This window comes from Cydia pomonella, chromosome 25, assembly GCF_033807575.1.
Source record: "Cydia pomonella isolate Wapato2018A chromosome 25, ilCydPomo1, whole genome shotgun sequence".
Taxonomy (NCBI): domain Eukaryota; kingdom Metazoa; phylum Arthropoda; class Insecta; order Lepidoptera; family Tortricidae; genus Cydia; species Cydia pomonella.
In genome coordinates, this window is record NC_084727.1 from 182,361 (window position 1) to 199,977 (window position 17,617).

General features: G+C 50.8%; 1 protein-coding gene across 1 annotated transcript in view; it reads right to left on the reverse strand.

Annotated features, from left to right (window-relative positions):
- The window catches only part of LOC133531272 (leucine-rich repeat serine/threonine-protein kinase 1), a 101,437-nt gene that overhangs the window by 18,111 nt on the left and 65,709 nt on the right, over positions 1-17,617 (reverse strand). The window contains exons 34-48 of the mRNA XM_061869403.1: positions 17,458-17,554; positions 15,771-15,967; positions 12,877-13,055; positions 12,153-12,282; positions 10,912-11,011; positions 10,076-10,191; positions 9,132-9,255; positions 8,603-8,772; positions 7,059-7,253; positions 5,573-5,740; positions 3,940-4,080; positions 3,524-3,626; positions 2,431-2,540; positions 1,639-1,761; positions 757-943 (exon numbers count right to left, since the gene is read on the reverse strand). Coding sequence (XP_061725387.1) covers positions 757-943; positions 1,639-1,761; positions 2,431-2,540; positions 3,524-3,626; positions 3,940-4,080; positions 5,573-5,740; positions 7,059-7,253; positions 8,603-8,772; positions 9,132-9,255; positions 10,076-10,191; positions 10,912-11,011; positions 12,153-12,282; positions 12,877-13,055; positions 15,771-15,967; positions 17,458-17,554 — 2,140 coding nt within the window. The remainder of the gene's footprint in view (positions 1-756; positions 944-1,638; positions 1,762-2,430; positions 2,541-3,523; positions 3,627-3,939; positions 4,081-5,572; positions 5,741-7,058; positions 7,254-8,602; positions 8,773-9,131; positions 9,256-10,075; positions 10,192-10,911; positions 11,012-12,152; positions 12,283-12,876; positions 13,056-15,770; positions 15,968-17,457; positions 17,555-17,617) is intronic.

Sequence of the window (17,617 nt, forward strand, 5' to 3'; positions counted from 1 at the left end):
CCGGCGCGGCCGCCGCGGACACTAGAAGATGTTGCAGGGATACTGTAGGTCCTGACGTTACCAGTGACATGGCGCAGGGCCACAGCGGTGGCGGCGAGCGAGGCGCGCGCGGCGGCCGCGTCGAGCAGCGCCGTGAACTCCGGCGCGGCCGCCGCGGACACTAGAAGATGTTGCAGGGATACTGTAGGTCCTGACGTTACCAGTGACATGGCGCAGGGCCACAGCGGTGGCGGCGAGCGAGGCGCGCGCGGCGGCCGCGTCGAGCAGCGCCGTGAACTCCGGCGCGGCCGCCGCGGACACTAGAAGATGTTGCAGGGATACTGTAGGTCCTGACGTTACCAGTGACATGGCGCAGGGCCACAGCGGTGGCGGCGAGCGAGGCGCGCGCGGCGGCCGCGTCGAGCAGCGCCGTGAACTCCGGCGCGGCCGCCGCGGACACTAGAAGATGTTGCAGGGATACTGTAGGTCCTGACGTTACCAGTGACATGGCGCAGGGCCACAGCGGTGGCGGCGAGCGAGGCGCGCGCGGCGGCCGCGTCGAGCAGCGCCGTGAACTCCGGCGCGGCCGCCGCGGACACTAGAAGATGTTGCAGGGATACTGTAGGTCCTGACGTTACCAGTGACATGGCGCAGGGCCACAGCGGTGGCGGCGAGCGAGGCGCGCGCGGCGGCCGCGTCGAGCAGCGCCGTGAACTCCGGCGCGGCCGCCGCGGACACTAGAAGATGTTGCAGGGATACTGTAGGTCCTGACGTTACCAGTGACATGGCGCAGGGCCACAGCGGTGGCGGCGAGCGAGGCGCGCGCGGCGGCCGCGTCCAGCAGCGCCGTGAACTCCGGCGCGGCCGCCGCGGACACCAGCGCCGCCGCCGACGGCCGCAGCTCGGGCGCGCCGCGCCAGCAGCGACGCATGGTTTCCAGGATGTTGCAGGGATACTGTAGGTCCTGATTTAAAAAAAAGATAATTTGTAGGTAGACAAGAAGCTACGTGTAACGAGGTTCGAACACGCCGGAATGTCTTGAGACGGCAAGTACTCGGCACGGGTCCCGCGATTCGGTCTGTACAGCGTGAGCCAGGAAAGACCATGAGGAGGTGGTGGGAAATGTAGGTCCTGATTTATGAAATAAGATCGATCAATAATCAATGCCAAATGGTGTAACAAGTTATTCTTTATTAAAAAAAATTAATTAGTCACTTTTACAATTTGGTGTCTTGACCAGGATACATTTACATAGTAGTTACAAGTGCCGATATCGGATGAAAATGAAAATTAAAAAAGTTTTTGGCAACCATTTCAGTTTTGGTACAGGCTTTTATCATTGACGGTACTTTCCACGTGCAACTAATACTCATTGATACAGTTTTAACAACCCCTAACACAATTATGATAAGACAAAAATTAAAGAAAATTAAAGTATTTGAAGGTTCGATTTAAATGCTGGTTTATGCTTAAATTATGATCATGTTATATAAACATGATTTCCTCGCATGTTTGGAGAAAAACACTATACATACAGACAGGAACAGCAATTCGTAAGAAAATCTAAACTCATCCACGAATTGCCATTTCCCGGCCTATGTAATAATGTACTATTAACATACTGGGATTTACAGACAGACACATCACAGTACAACTTACACGAGGCGTCAGCGAGGGTCGCGCGCCGTCCAGTATGGCGTCTTTGACGGCCTCGTGGCCCTCAAACGGCTGCCGGAGCGTCACGATCTCGTACAGGAGCATGCCGAACGAGAAGCAATCCACCTAAAAGTCACCTTGTATTAGTGTTTACGATTTGAATGAAATACTGAAGAGTCTGAATGTTCTAGCTTGTTAATAATCATATATAGTTTTTTGGCAGAAATTTCATTGTATTGTATTGTATTTGTATTTATTTATTTGCTGAATATGGGTTTACAAAGGTGTACAATAATATATTTTAGTTCAACCATACTCTGCTTAGTGTAGCATGCAAATTTGAAGTAGGTATAGTCGCACTATAACATAAAATAAGATGAAAATATTAAAAATAACATGTAGATTAATTATTAACATTAGAAAAATCATGCAGCGATTTATTACAATTTCAAATTTCTATAACTGTTCAATTTCATAATCAAAGTATTCATGTATGGAATAAAAACACATGTCACAAAGCCATAAAATGATTTATTTTTAAACTTGTTGATTGGAAAGTCTTTTATGTCAGCTGGCAACCTGATAAATATTTCTATGCACGTATAAAACGAACTTCTAGAAACTCTTCATTTTTGGTACAAGCTTTTATCAATGACTACTTTAATCTTTCCACAGGCAACTGTCGCTTCGAGATAATTCTAAAAAGGGAAACACAAAACTAATGTAAAAACAAACATTAGTTATCGCAGTTGAGTCGAGGATATTTTAAAGTAAGAACCGATCGGTCTATTTTACCTTCTCGTTGTACTCCTGCTCGCCGTTGTAGCGCATGATCTCGGGCGCCATGAAGCCCTCCGTGCCGCCGAAGCCCTTCGTGCCCGACGGCGGCGCCAGCCGGCTGATACCTGCACCGCAACCCAGTCTCACTGACTCGCACGAGACTGACTACACAAAATAACAACAAAAACCGGCCAAGAGCATGTCGGGCCACGCTCAGTGTAGGGTTCCGTAGTTACTCTTCCGTCACAATAAGCTAAACTGGAGCTTAAAGTATAGTAAATTGTTAACCAAGGGATGAAACGGTACCTTTCACCCGAGTTAAACAAATAGGCAAATTTGCATAATCAATACCTAATTGAAGTAAGTCTTTTTACTATGAAGGGGAATTTTTTTGCGATAACTCAAAAACAGCTAAACTGATCATGTCCGCTATAGTTTTCATTTAATGTATTTCTTAAGCGCTACTTCCACGATTTTTCCCATGTTTTTTGGACCTATGGTTCAAAAGTTAGAGGGGGGGGGTCACATTTTTTTTTCTTACGGAGCGATTATCTCCGAATATATTCACTTTTAGACCCCTATTAGTTTTGAAAGACCTTTCCAACGATACCCCACACTATAGGGTTAAAGCAAAAAAAAAATCACCCCCAATTTACGTGTACGGGAGGTCCCAAAAAAAAAATTTTTAGATTTTATTGTACGACTTTGTCGGCTTTATTGATTTATATATACATGCCAAATTTCAGCTTTCTAGCACTAACGACCACGGAGCAAAGCCTCGGACAAACAGACAGACAGACGGACATGGCGAAACTATAGTTGACTACGGAACCCTAAAAAACCAGCGCTAGTCAGGCTCACACTTTTAGGATTTTTATATGAATTCATGGAAGCAATTCATTGTATACTTAAATCGTAGATCGTATGACCATCTTACACGAAATTTCTCTATAAGTATTTCGATGAACGAGAAACACATTAAAATGTCGAGATAGCTACTAGGTTAAAAGCGCGTTAGAATTTTATGACTTTGATTTAGGTACCAACGTGTTTTATTTAATTTGGACACTTTAGAAGATATCTTAAGGTGAGAATAGTTCAGACTCACCGTAATCTCCTAATTTGACGTGCACAGGAATGGGCGCCGGGCTCAGCTCGGCCGCCGCCGCCGTCGCCACGGTCGGCATCTCCCACACCAGCACGTTCTCCGACTGTACGCGAACATTAGAGTTATCTTGTAGAAATTGAAGAAGGAACTATTACCAAGTTTGAGTGGCGAGGTTGTCAAATAAATTCTTTAGCCATATTTCTTTTATCTTAACTTTTTATTTGTCGGAACAAATTTATTAGAATTAATCTGCTGCACGGATCCAGTTCGAAGGGCGGTTATTCGCAAATTTACAAATATTTTTTTCGACGGAATAGTAAGGTCTTATTTGGAATTTTCAAAAAGCAAAAGTAGACTAGAAATCCGTCGGGTTCCATTTGTGATATGCTGATACCGAAAAGCGAATCTCAACGTACCTTAAGGTCTCTATACAGCACGCGCTGCGCGTGCAGGTACTCCAAGGCTCGAGCTAGCTGCAGGGCTAGTGCTCGGGCGGCTCGAGCGCCCACCCGGGCGCCCATGCCGCCGTAAGCCCGTAAGATGTTGTCCAGTGCACCCTGAGACAAACACCAATAATAATATAACATTAATTATAATTATATTAATTATCTATTTTAAACATAGAGCCTACTAAATAGTGGTCGTCGACAACCCTTTGAATGAGTCGCCGATCGAAAGTGTAATAAATAATGTATTGTAATGTCAAAAAAATTCAGACTATTGTTCGTAGGTGGTTAATATATCTCTCTTATCAGGTAACATCTAATTTTTATGTAATTTTGTGTTTTTTACAAGCTTTTATTTAGTTTCACTTGTCCCGTTGTCTGTCTGTCGGTCTGTAATCAAATCTTGCAAGTTAAATTTGACCCACTTCCCGGTTTCCGATGAAGATAAAAATTTGCATACATATGTAAGTCGGGTGACAATGCAATATTATGGTACCATCGAGCTGATCTGATGATGGAGACAAGAGGTGACCATAGGAACTCCGTGATAAAACAACGCAACCTAGTTGTGTTTAGGGTTTTTAGAAGTGTCTCGATGAGTATTAGTTGCCTGTGGAAAGAAAAGTACAGTCAGCTATAAAAGCTTGTACCAAAAATGAAATTTTTGTCTAAACTTGTTGAGATGTATGTTCGTCACGCAGGCCCCCTGAAAGTGTAAGAAGTCGGTGCGGTCACCTGTAGCGCCCGCTCGAGGAGCAGCGCGAGCGGCGCGGCGCACACGGCGCGCAGGCGCAGCACGTGCGGGTGGCGCAGCACGCGCAGCACGGCCAGCTCCTGGCGCAGGCCGCAGTAGGCTCACCTGTGGCGCCCGCTCGAGGAGCAGCGCGAGCGGCGCGGCGCACACGGCGCGCAGGCGCAGCACGTGCGGGTGGCGCAGCACGCGCAGCACGGCCAGCTCCTGGCGCAGGCCGCAGTAGGCTCACCTGTGGCGCCCGCTCGAGGAGCAGCGCGAGCGGCGCGGCGCACACGGCGCGCAGGCGCAGCACGTGCGGGTGGCGCAGCACGCGCAGCACGGCCAGCTCCTGGCGCAGGCCGCAGTAGGCTCACCTGTGGCGCCCGCTCGAGGAGCAGCGCGAGCGGCGCGGCGCACACGGCGCGCAGGCGCAGCACGTGCGGGTGGCGCAGCACGCGCAGCACGGCCAGCTCCTGGCGCAGGCCGCAGTAGGCTCACCTGTGGCGCCCGCTCGAGGAGCAGCGCGAGCGGCGCGGCGCACACGGCGCGCAGGCGCAGCACGTGCGGGTGGCGCAGCACGCGCAGCACGGCCAGCTCCTGGCGCAGGCCGCAGTAGGCTCACCTGTGGCGCCCGCTCGAGGAGCAGCGCGAGCGGCGCGGCGCACACGGCGCGCAGGCGCAGCACGTGCGGGTGGCGCAGCACGCGCAGCACGGCCAGCTCCTGGCGCAGGCCGCAGTAGGCTCACCTGTGGCGCCCGCTCGAGGAGCAGCGCGAGCGGCGCGGCGCACACGGCGCGCAGGCGCAGCACGTGCGGGTGGCGCAGCACGCGCAGCACGGCCAGCTCCTGGCGCAGGCCGCAGTAGGCTCACCTGTGGCGCCCGCTCGAGGAGCAGCGCGAGCGGCGCGGCGCACACGGCGCGCAGGCGCAGCACGTGCGGGTGGCGCAGCACGCGCAGCACGGCCAGCTCCTGGCGCAGGCCGCAGTAGGCGCGGCACGCGCCCGCCGTCGGCGACCGCTCCCATCTGGCCAGCGCCACCTGGACGACGGCAAAATATGTAGCCTTGTTGTAAGTAACATTTCTAGAGAACGCAATGCTGCAGCAAATGTACGGCGTCAACCACATACCAAGGTCCCCAAGGGCCAACAAAACACTTGATGAAATCGAAAGCCACAAACCTTATTTTTCTGAACTTGGACTACTGACCCTACAACATATTACTAATGTGTAAGATACTTAATCACTAATTCTCCTCTCCTTGGAATTGTAAATAATAATATTGCAGTGCCCAACAGGGTTCACAAAGACCTAGCTTATAAGTTTACCACCTGTACAACCACTTTGTGAATTTGCAATAAAATATTGAGTATTGAGACTCCGCCGCTGTCAGTCCGTCTGTCACCAGGCTGTATCTCATAAACCGTGACAGTTGAAATTTTTAGAGTTTTTTTTTTTATGTAATAGGCTGCAAACGAGCAGACGAGCCGCCTGATGGGAAGCAGTCATCGCCGCCCATGGACATAAGCAACATCGGAGGAGCCACTTATGCGTTGCCAACCTTTGAGCGCACCAACGGTGGCACCAATTCCAAAAGTTCTTCAGAACATTCCCCATTGTACAGACGGTAGAACAGGCATAGAGAGCCAACGTCTCTCCGAAGACTGAGAGGTTCCAAACCGACTGTGAGATCGGGGTCACCAACAATACGAACTGCCCGACGTTGGATGGAGTCAAGTGGAAGAAGTTGGTATTTCGGTGCTCCAGACCAGAGGTGAGAACAGTACTCCATATGTGGTCGAACCTGCGCTTTGTATAACGAAAGAAGAGATGATGTATTTCTGTTGCCGCTATAACAACAATTATTTAAAAACAAACGTGATTTTTTGCCGTTTTTATAGATAATGGTACGGAATCCTTCGCGCGCGAGTCCGACTTTTAATTGTTATTTGCCTGTCAAAAATACTTAAGGAATGCGTGATTACGAGTGCAGGTAAGTATACGTAGGTACAGCTTCTTGAAAAAAGAAATACTAATTAAATAAAATATTTCAAGCTAATAGGAAGATTTTTTATATAAGTATTGCAAAAGATGGCTTTTAAAGTTTCATAGTCAGGCTCATATGACTTTGAACCTATGACTTTAGGTCTCGTTGGGTCTGAGCAACGTACCCGCAATTCCATAGACCTGTCGTACTGACAGAGAGCCAAGAATCGAATGAATGTAGACGGGCTTAGACCGAGTTTTTCTGAGCTGACGTTTAACGTCAAAATGATCAAGTCGCGTTCGCCGCTGACTAGTACTGCGCTTCACGTACTACAGTGAGACATGATAACACATGACAGTATGAAGGCCACACCTTGTAAGCGTGGTGATGCTGTGCTCTGGGCGGCGGGACAGGCTGCAGCGCCTTGACCGCGACCTTCCTCGCCTGGTGTCCCGGAGGCCTCCACACGGCCGCCATGACGGTGCCGAAGGCCCCGCGCCCGGCCACGGACTCCAGCACGATGTGCTCCCAGCGCGCGCGCTGCTCTTCCTCCACGTCGAGAAGGAGCTGTTTGATATAAGAATAAGCAAATTGAAATCATCAAAAAAACTTGACTGCGTAGCTACGTAAATATGTAAGTGAGATGGTTACAAAGGAATTAGATTCGGCTCTATTCTAATATATCAGTCGAGGTGACGTTGTATTCGAAATGAACTCTCAATTGCAAACAGTTTTGAAAAATTTGGAACGTTAGGGCAGTCGGCCCCCACTCTAATTTGACTCTGAATTAAAAAATAATAACGGATGCGTGACACGCGCTAAAACATTTACATTACTGCCATTTGACGATTATCTTCTAATTATGGTATGTGCCATTTGACGATTAATTAGTTTGTAAGTATAAGATTATACTTGGTTAGTTGAAGCTTACGATATTGATGTAGAAGCAGTGTATGTAACTGTACATAATTAGGCATTAAAGTACTCGTGTGATCCTCTTATGAAACTCATTTCATTCGTTTCATAAACCCACACTCGTATTTTAATGCCTGTCATTATGTAGCAGTCACATAAACTACTATCCAATCTCTATGGGTAGAACAAACAAATCAAACGAAAAATGATATTTTAATATAGGAAATTCGCAACGACTGACGATAAATTAAAACACGACCGAAGGGAGTGTTTTAAAACGACACGAGTTGCGAATTACCTATTCGCACATGTATCGTACAACGTTTTACGGTACATATGGCCCTCAAAATTTTCGACATGGTTACATAATGTGCTAATATCGCACTAGTGCGGTAAAGTAGCACCATATGTACTGTAATAGTACATTACGATACAAGTGCGACAAATAGGAAATTCGAAGCGAGTGGCGATAAATTAAAACACGACCAAAGGGAGTGTTTTAAATCGACACGAGTTGCGAATTACCTGTTAGCACATGTATCGTACAACGTTTTACAGTACATATGGCCCTTTAAATGTTCGACACAGTAACGTAATATGCTAATTTACACACTAGTGCGGTAAAGTAGCACCATATACCTATACTGTAAATACATTCAATTCTTTCGCATCGCGCAGTCGGGTAAAATAAATAAGTACAAAAGTTTTTTATTAAATGTTATGTTATAATGAATCCCCATCGCAAAAAGTTTGACGCCAATGTATGCCTGTCTGTCTGTAGCACAGTAACTCTAAAACGGATGGACCGATTTTGATGCGTTTTTTTACGCGAATGGGGTTTCTCTTACGGTGTTTCTTAGCTATGTTTGACAAAAATCGATCCAGCAGTTTGACAAGTTTAGTATCAGCTCTTTTCGAAAATGATGTAGGGCATTTTTATATTTTATTAAAAATACCTTTATGGACTTTACCCATGAGTTTTTTAATTTAAGAAGTATTACCGCGTCTGGTGCGACTCTCTGCAGGGGGATGCCCCCGTGCGTGGGGCACACGAGGCTATGTGCAGTGCACGCCGCCAGGAGGCACTGCTCCACGGTCCAGCCGTGGACCTCGGCGAGTGGTTCCTCGCGGGTGCTGAGTGTGCCTTCTACTGAACCGATACGAGATGATGCTGTTGGAGAAAAAAGTAGTTTCCAAAAGAGAGGTATGGCATTGTGAATGTCATCTCGCTTTGTGTGGTAGAGCACAGCACAGCGGATGTCATTCCAGATCTAGAGCAGAGCCCAACTGGGGAAGTACCTCCACCTTACAGAAAACAGCAGCCAAATAACACTAGACCCTACTCATAGTGTTGTGTTGCTGTAGGTGAGTAAGGTTGGCAGAGCTCAACGAGGAGGCGGAGTGTTAGGGTCGGCAATGCGCATATAACTCCTTTGAAGTTGCAGGCGGGCCGTATACTTGTTTCTACCCACGTAGTATGAAAAAATTAAAAATCCCCCTGTCTTCGCTCGTGGCCCCACTCGTAGTTACCTGCGGAGTCAGCCCCAACGCCGCTGTCTTGATCAGAAGCTCGCGAGTCCTGCGACACTCTCCCCGCCCCCGCGCCCGCTCCGCCCTCCCGCCGCTCCTCTCGTAGCCCCACCCGTTGTAATGCCTGCCAAACAATTTTGATTCAATACGAGCCTACATAGAAAAATGCCTAACCTGCGCTGCTAGCATAACTTAGACCGCGACTCGCGTTGACATTCCCGCGGCTGTCAAATCACCAGTGTGTTCTCGGCTCCGTTCGGCCAAAGAGAATTTGAAATAGAGGTGGATTGTCAAAGTAAACATTGTAGCCACAGTAAATTTACTGCCATCGTGCCATTGTTCGACCCTTTCACGGTTCCTTTTTTTTAGGCTCGAGTGCTTTCGACGGCTGAACTGCATAAAGATAGATCAATAAAAATAAGGAAAAAAAGTCAGGTGTCATTATTCTTTAAATATAATTTTTCGTAGCTTCGCTTCACTTGGCCACTGGGCAAAGTCATATATGCTATGAGACTTTGCCCAGTGGCCAAGTATGGCGCTGCCATTAGCCCCCGCAATCGTCATTAGAATCGGAATTAAAATTGCACCACGTGTGTAACTGGCGTTCTTCGTGCGCCTCATAATGCAGTGTCTGTAGTCTTCTTTGTCGGCACACTCTTGTCAAAGTGGTCGTGGTCTGATGTCAAGGCCAGTGGCTTCACATTCCGTCGCCATTCTTCCCGTACTGTAGTCCTTCTTGTACATTCGTGGGGTGGTCTAGTGCGATCGACTTTTCCTTGCACTACAAGTCGTTCCAAAGATCTATCGTCTCGAAGTACATGTCCAAAGAAAGTGAGAATACGGTGGGCGACGGAAGGCGCTGTTTAATACCAAGTTGAAGAATTGAGTCTGTAGTCTACAGTCTGTATGTTTAGGTAGTCAAATAAATGAAAACAATGTGTTACCTGCGCGAGGTGTTCGGGGCGCTCCGCCTCGTCCTGGCCGGCCGCCAGGCACGGCGCGCACGGCACCACGCGCGTGATGAGGCAGCGGCCCTCGGACGTGTGCACGAAGCGGGTGCCTGCACATAAATAAATAAATAAATATATAAACATTATAGGACATTATTACACAAATTGACTAAGTCCCACAGTAAGCTCAATAAGGCTTGTGTTGTGGGTACTTAGACAACGATATATATAATACATAAATATTTATAAATACTTAAATACATAGAAAACACCCATGACTCAGGAACAAATATCCATGCTCATCACACGAATAAATGCCCTTACCAGGATTTGAACCCGGGACCATCGGCTTCATAGGCAGGGTCACTACCCACTAGGCCAGACCGGTCGTCATATAATATACATATCATACAATGTCTAACTAAAATTGTAGGAATCCGTCGTTTTCTGATTAGGTAAAACCAGAAGAAGAAAAAGATCTATGGGGCAGGTTGTCCAAACTCCAAGTCGACCAACTCTTCGCGTGGTCCCGGCATTTTACCACGGCTCATGGAAGCCTGGAGTCCGCTTGACAACTAATCCCCAGATTTGGCCCAACCCTGCAACTCCAAAGGCCAAAAATGTTTTCTTCTATTTTTCCTAATCAGTACATGGTATCGAATTAAACAGATCTCCACTATTTTTATTACACCTTGTATTCATTAAAAAAGTTATAGGGCAAGTCATTTATACAGTCATTTTAGTATTTGGGATATAAAAACAGAGCTTTTATAACTTACTTTCATGAATTAGTGCAAAACTCTGCAAACGCAAGCTCTAAGAAAACTCACCAAGCGAGGGGTACCAGTCTTCCAGCAACAGATCCACGTGGTCGGAGAGCACGGCCAGCAGCCGCGCCAGCGCCTCCAAGTTCGGTTCCAGACTGATGCTCTAAAAAAAGGGTGTCATACAACTCCTTGACATTGATACATCCTTCAAATAATACACGAAAATCGGTACAAGAAAAAATATCTCAATGGCTTTTTTCACCGATCTCAAAAAAATGTACTTGTCTTTGACACCGTGTTAACTATTTTCGCGTTACTTATCTACTAGTATACGTTAGATTTTAATAAAATTTGTACTTAGAGCGAAATGTTTATTTATCTGGTTTATTTATTAAATAATATAACTAATTATTATTTTATTCATTGACTAAGAGGTCCCACACTAAGCTCAATACGGCATGTGTTGTATGTACTTCGATGTGGTCGAAAACACCTATATTTCAGGAACAAATATCCATGCTCATCACACGAATAAAATGCCCTTACCGGGTTCGAACCCGGGACCATCGGCTTCATAGGCAGGGTCATTACCGACTAGGCAAGAAAGGTCGTCCTGACAAATATTTATGAGTACATATTTGAAAGGCAATTACAGGAAGAAAAGGTGAACAGCTGGATGACTCTATGCTCGGGGACCGCGCCACTTCCGGGGAACACCAGGCGCCTTACCTGGTATCCAGCCAAGGGCAGGCCGTCAGTGCGGCGCGCCACGCAGACCCGCGCCGGCAACGTTATCTCTATGCTCGGGGACCGCGCCACTTCCGGGGAACACCAGGCGCCTTACCTGGTATCCAGCCAAGGGCAGGCCGTCAGTGCGGCGCGCCACGCAGACCCGCGCCGGCAACATTATCTCTATGCTCGGGGACCGCGCCACTTCCAGGGAACACCAGGCGCCTTACCTGGTATCCAGCCAAGGGCAGGCCGTCAGTGCGGCGCGCCACGCAGACCCGCGCCGGCAACGTTATCTCTATGCTCGGGGACCGCGCCACTTCCAGGGAACACCAGGCGCCTTACCTGGTATCCAGCCAAGGGCAGGCCGTCAGTGCGGCGCGCCACGCAGACCCGCGCCGGCAACGTTATCTCTATGCTCGGGGACCGCGCCACTTCCAGGGAACACCAGGCGCCTTACCTGGTATCCAGCCAAGGGCAGGCCGTCAGTGCGGCGCGCCACGCAGACCCGCGCCGGCAACGTTATCTCTATGCTCGGGGACCGCGCCACTTCCAGGGAACACCAGGCGCCTTACCTGGTATCCAGCCAAGGGCAGGCCGTCAGTGCGGCGCGCCACGCAGACCCGCGCCGGCAACGTTATCTCTATGCTCGGGGACCGCGCCACTTCCAGGGAACACCAGGCGCCTTCTTGTTTCACTCTAAACCTGCGTATAAAGAACGTTTTCATAGCAAGATCGTATAAAAATATGATTTTTAGGGTTCCGTACATCAAAAGGAAAAAAACGGAAGCCTTATAGGCCAACACACTGTACTGCAGTTTGGCTGATTAGTAGTTTAAGGCTTTTAGTAATCTTCTTTTGATACAAATAAATTCAAAAAAAAACTTTTTGTCCGTCCGTCCGTCTTTCTGTCTGTCAAGACAAGACCCTTTATCTCGGGAACGCGTGAACTTCTCGAGTTGAAATTAATAGACTCCCCCCTAGGCCCCTGAAGCTGTGAAAAAAATCAAACTTCTAAATTAACGTAAAAAGGTACGGCCGTTTAAGCCGCAAAAAAAAAAATGACACTCAAGGGAATCAAAATTCATAGAGTTCTTCCCGTTGATCTAGAACTATGAAATTTGGCAAGTAATATCTTCTTACACTACAAATACAGGGAAAAATCTGAAATCTATAAATTTGTTAAAAAAGTCTTTGTATGGAATCCTCGGTCGGTGAGACCGACTCGCATTTACCCGATTTTTTTTATTTCAAAACATTGTCGTACCGACATTACAGCTCGATACAACGTGAATGTACCTCAAGTCCCTCCCACTGTCGCCTTCGGGATTGTCTCCCAGCAGTGGATCGTGTCTTGCCTCTCGCTCCCGCACCTCCAGAGCGACGAGGGAGCCCCAAGACAGCTGGAGACCAGAGCGCCAGAGTTTCCACGCCCAGTTTGGCTCCAACGCTTTCGTGGTTGTGGCATCCACCTCCATCTAAAATAAGAGAATTATAAGTTATAAGGTTTTAAGAGGATTTATTTTCACAAGTTGACAAATACCAAGCAATTTTTGTCATTTTCGGTTTCTACCAGAATGTATGAGAGCGCCATGAGACTGGAGGCTTACATCCGGCGGCAGCTTGTACAGCTGCTGCGCGGCGGCGCCGACGGCCGGGTCGGTCAGCGCGCGCGAGCACAGCCGCGCCCACAGCCAGGAATGTATGAGAGCGCCATGAGACTGGAGGCTTACATCCGGCGGCAGCTTGTACAGCTACTGCGCGGCGGCGCCGACGGCCGGGTCGGCCAGCGCGCGCGAGCACAGCCGCGCCCACAGCCAGGAATGTATGAGAGCGCCATGAGACTGGAGGCTTACATCCGGCGGCAGCTTGTACAGCTGGTGCGCGGCGGCGCCGACGGCCGGGTCGGCCAGCGCGCGCGAGCACAGCCGCGCCCACAGCCAGGAATGTATGAGAGCGCCATGAGACTGGAGGCTTACATCCGGCGGCAGCTTGTACAGCTGCTGCGCGGCGGCGCCGACGGCCGGGTCGGCCAGCGCGCGCGAGCACAGCCGCGCCCACAGCCAGGAATGTATGAGAGCGCCATGAGACTGGAGGCTTACATCCGGCGGCAGCTTGTACAGCTGGTGCGCGGCGGCGCCGACGGCCGGGTCGGCCAGCGCGCGCGAGCACAGCCGCGCCCACAGCCAGGAATGTATGAGAGCGCCATGAGACTGGAGGCTTACATCCGGCGGCAGCTTGTACAGCTGCTGCGCGGCGGCGCCGACGGCCGGGTCGGCCAGCGCGCGCGAGCACAGCCGCGCCCACAGCCAGGAATGTATGAGAGCGCCATGAGACTGGAGGCTTACATCCGGCGGCAGCTTGTACAGCTGGTGCGCGGCGGCGCCGACGGCCGGGTCGGCCAGCGCGCGCGAGCACAGCCGCGCCCACAGCCAGGAATGTATGAGAGCGCCATGAGACTGGAGGCTTACATCCGGCGGCAGCTTGTACAGCTGGTGCGCGGCGGCGCCGACGGCCGGGTCGGCCAGCGCGCGCGAGCACAGCCGCGCCCACAGCCAGGAATGTATGAGAGCGCCATGAGACTGGAGGCTTACATCCGGCGGCAGCTTGTACAGCTGCTGCGCGGCGGCGCCGACGGCCGGGTCGGCCAGCGCGCGCGAGCACAGCCGCGCCCACAGCCAGGAATGTATGAGAGCGCCATGAGACTGGAGGCTTACATCCGGCGGCAGCTTGTACAGCTGGTGCGCGGCGGCGCCGACGGCCGGGTCGGCCAGCGCGCGCGAGCACAGCCGCGCCCACAGCCAGGAATGTATGAGAGCGCCATGAGACTGGAGGCTTACATCCGGCGGCAGCTTGTACAGCTGCTGCGCGGCGGCGCCGACGGCCGGGTCGGCCAGCGCGCGCGAGCACAGCCGCGCCCACAGCCAGGAATGTATGAGAGCGCCATGAGACTGGAGGCTTACATCCGGCGGCAGCTTGTACAGCTGGTGCGCGGCGGCGCCGACGGCCGGGTCGGCCAGCGCGCGCGAGCACAGCCGCGCCCACAGCCAGGAATGTATGAGAGCGCCATGAGACTGGAGGCTTACATCCGGCGGCAGCTTGTACAGCTGCTGCGCGGCGGCGCCGACGGCCGGGTCGGCCAGCGCGCGCGAGCACAGCCGCGCCCACAGCCAGGAATGTATGAGAGCGCCATGAGACTGGAGGCTTACATCCGGCGGCAGCTTGTACAGCTGCTGCGCGGCGGCGCCGACGGCCGGGTCGGCCAGCGCGCGCGAGCACAGCCGCGCCCACAGCCAGGAATGTATGAGAGCGCCATGAGACTGGAGGCTTACATCCGGCGGCAGCTTGTACAGCTGCTGCGCGGCGGCGCCGACGGCCGGGTCGGCCAGCGCGCGCGAGCACAGCCGCGCCCACAGCCAGGAATGTATGAGAGCGCCATGAGACTGGAGGCTTACATCCGGCGGCAGCTTGTACAGCTGCTGCGCGGCGGCGCCGACGGCCGGGTCGGCCAGCGCGCGCGAGCACAGCCGCGCCCACAGCCAGGAATGTATGAGAGCGCCATGAGACTGGAGGCTTACATCCGGCGGCAGCTTGTACAGCTGCTGCGCGGCGGCGCCGACGGCCGGGTCGGCCAGCGCGCGCGAGCACAGCCGCGCCCACAGCCAGGAATGTATGAGAGCGCCATGAGACTGGAGGCTTACATCCGGCGGCAGCTTGTACAGCTGGTGCGCGGCGGCGCCGACGGCCGGGTCGGCCAGCGCGCGCGAGCACAGCCGCGCCCACAGCCAGGAATGTATGAGAGCGCCATGAGACTGGAGGCTTACATCCGGCGGCAGCTTGTACAGCTGGTGCGCGGCGGCGCCGACGGCCGGGTCGGCCAGCGCGCGCGAGCACAGCCGCGCCCACAGCCAGGAATGTATGAGAGCGCCATGAGACTGGAGGCTTACATCCGGCGGCAGCTTGTACAGCTGGTGCGCGGCGGCGCCGACGGCCGGGTCGGCCAGCGCGCGCGAGCACAGCCGCGCCCACAGCCAGGAATGTATGAGAGCGCCATGAGACTGGAGGCTTACATCCGGCGGCAGCTTGTACAGCTGGTGCTCGGCGGCGCCGACGGCCGGGTCGGCCAGCGCGCGCGAGCACAGCCGCGCCCACAGCCAGGAATGTATGAGAGCGCCATGAGACTGGAGGCTTACATCCGGCGGCAGCTTGTACAGCTGGTGCGCGGCGGCGCCGACGGCCGGGTCGGCCAGCGCGCGCGAGCACAGCCGCGCCCACAGCCCGCACGGGATGTACGACAGCAGCAGCATGCGGCGCAGGGCTCGGCCTGTCGAGCGGCCCTCGATGCTGATGCTGCCGGGACTCTCCTCTGCGACAATCCATCTCTCCGTTCAGTTCCAATATCGATAAAAAATCGATATGAATTGCGACAGCGTGTTGTTTTGCCGCGACAATTGGGTACTTGACACATTTTTTTTTTTTAATTTATTTAGAAAACAAATAGCCTTTTACAAATATGTCTAAAGTAAATGAACTAAAAATAGGCCTAAAGTTTCCTACATTACTAAGAAAACTATTACATAGAAATGTAAATTACGCAATTATAAATTACCGGTTTAGTTGTGTACTACATGTTGAATATTATAACAAAATTTTGCTAAATGGATAGAAAATGAGCCATCCATAATAAAAAGTGGAATTTAAAAAGCCCGATTGAGATAATAAAAAAAACGGGCAAGTGCGAGTCGGACTCGCACAGAAAGGGTTCACCCATCCCAAAAACCGTCACCCATCCAAGTACTGACCCCGCCCGACGTTGCTTAACTTCGCCTGACGCGAGTTTAACATTTTTTCCCCATCACAAAAAGTGCACAGCGCCGCTAAATAAGTTTTCACTTCAAAAAAGGGGCCACTGATTAACAGTCCGCCGGACGGTATCGGTGTGTCAGTTCGAATAAAAACTTGAGTGGGCCCCTTTAGAGGCGTTTCAATCGTCGAGTGCGAGCGTCAGACTTTAACTCTCATTTCTGACCTTTGTGTTGCTTAAATGCCATGAGTCCTATATAGACATTTGATCCTCAGGAAAATCAAGATTGATTGACATTATTAAAAAAAAAACAGTCAAGTAGCCAATTCCGGGCTCTAATGATGGGAGTATAGTATAGTTGTACATTATGCAACGAGGGGGGTAAGTGAAATTTTGGATACGGGGGTGGTTAAAGACCCGAGTTTGCAATATTCGTACCCCCGGTCACACGTCACACACAGTGTTTTTCATCACACTTGCGACGAAAAAACTAAATTTAAGCGAAATAATTCTTAAATACGGTGACATATCAAACATTCATCCGCCATTTTGGATATTTTTCACAGGTTAGCATCGAGGGCACAGACCTACTCGGGATTCAGCGACGATTGGAAATTATGTAAAAATATTTACAACGGCTGTTAATTAATCAAATTAAATCATTTTAAAAATAAAGAAATATATTAAATTATAAACGTCAGTATTTTAAATGTAAAACTCTTTTTTTTTCACAATCCATAGCTCCCGCGGGAACAATATAGGCCGTTGTCCTTCAGTACACCTGCATGAAGTAAGGTCATTTTCGAGCAAGTGTGATGAAATAGTACATTACGATACAAGTGCGAAAAATAGGAAATTCGAAACGAGTGGCGATAAATTAAAACACGACCGAAGGGAGTGTTTTAAATCGACACGAGTTGCGAATTATCTATTCGCACATGTATCGTACAACGTTTTACAGTACATATGGCCCTTTAAATGTTCGACACAGTAACGTAATATGCTACTTCTCGCACTAGTGCTATAAAGTAGCCCCATATGTACTGTAAAAGTAGATTATTGCGATGATAGCTTACGTATAAGCGAGGGCGAGTCGGCGCGCGGCGGCGCGGCCACGCGGCGCGGCGTGCCGGCGCCGCCCCGCGCGCGCGCGCGCAGCGCCAGCTGCGGCGTCTGCCGACACGACCAAACATACGGAGATAGTTTGCTCATTAGTATATTGGAAGCCCTCAAATA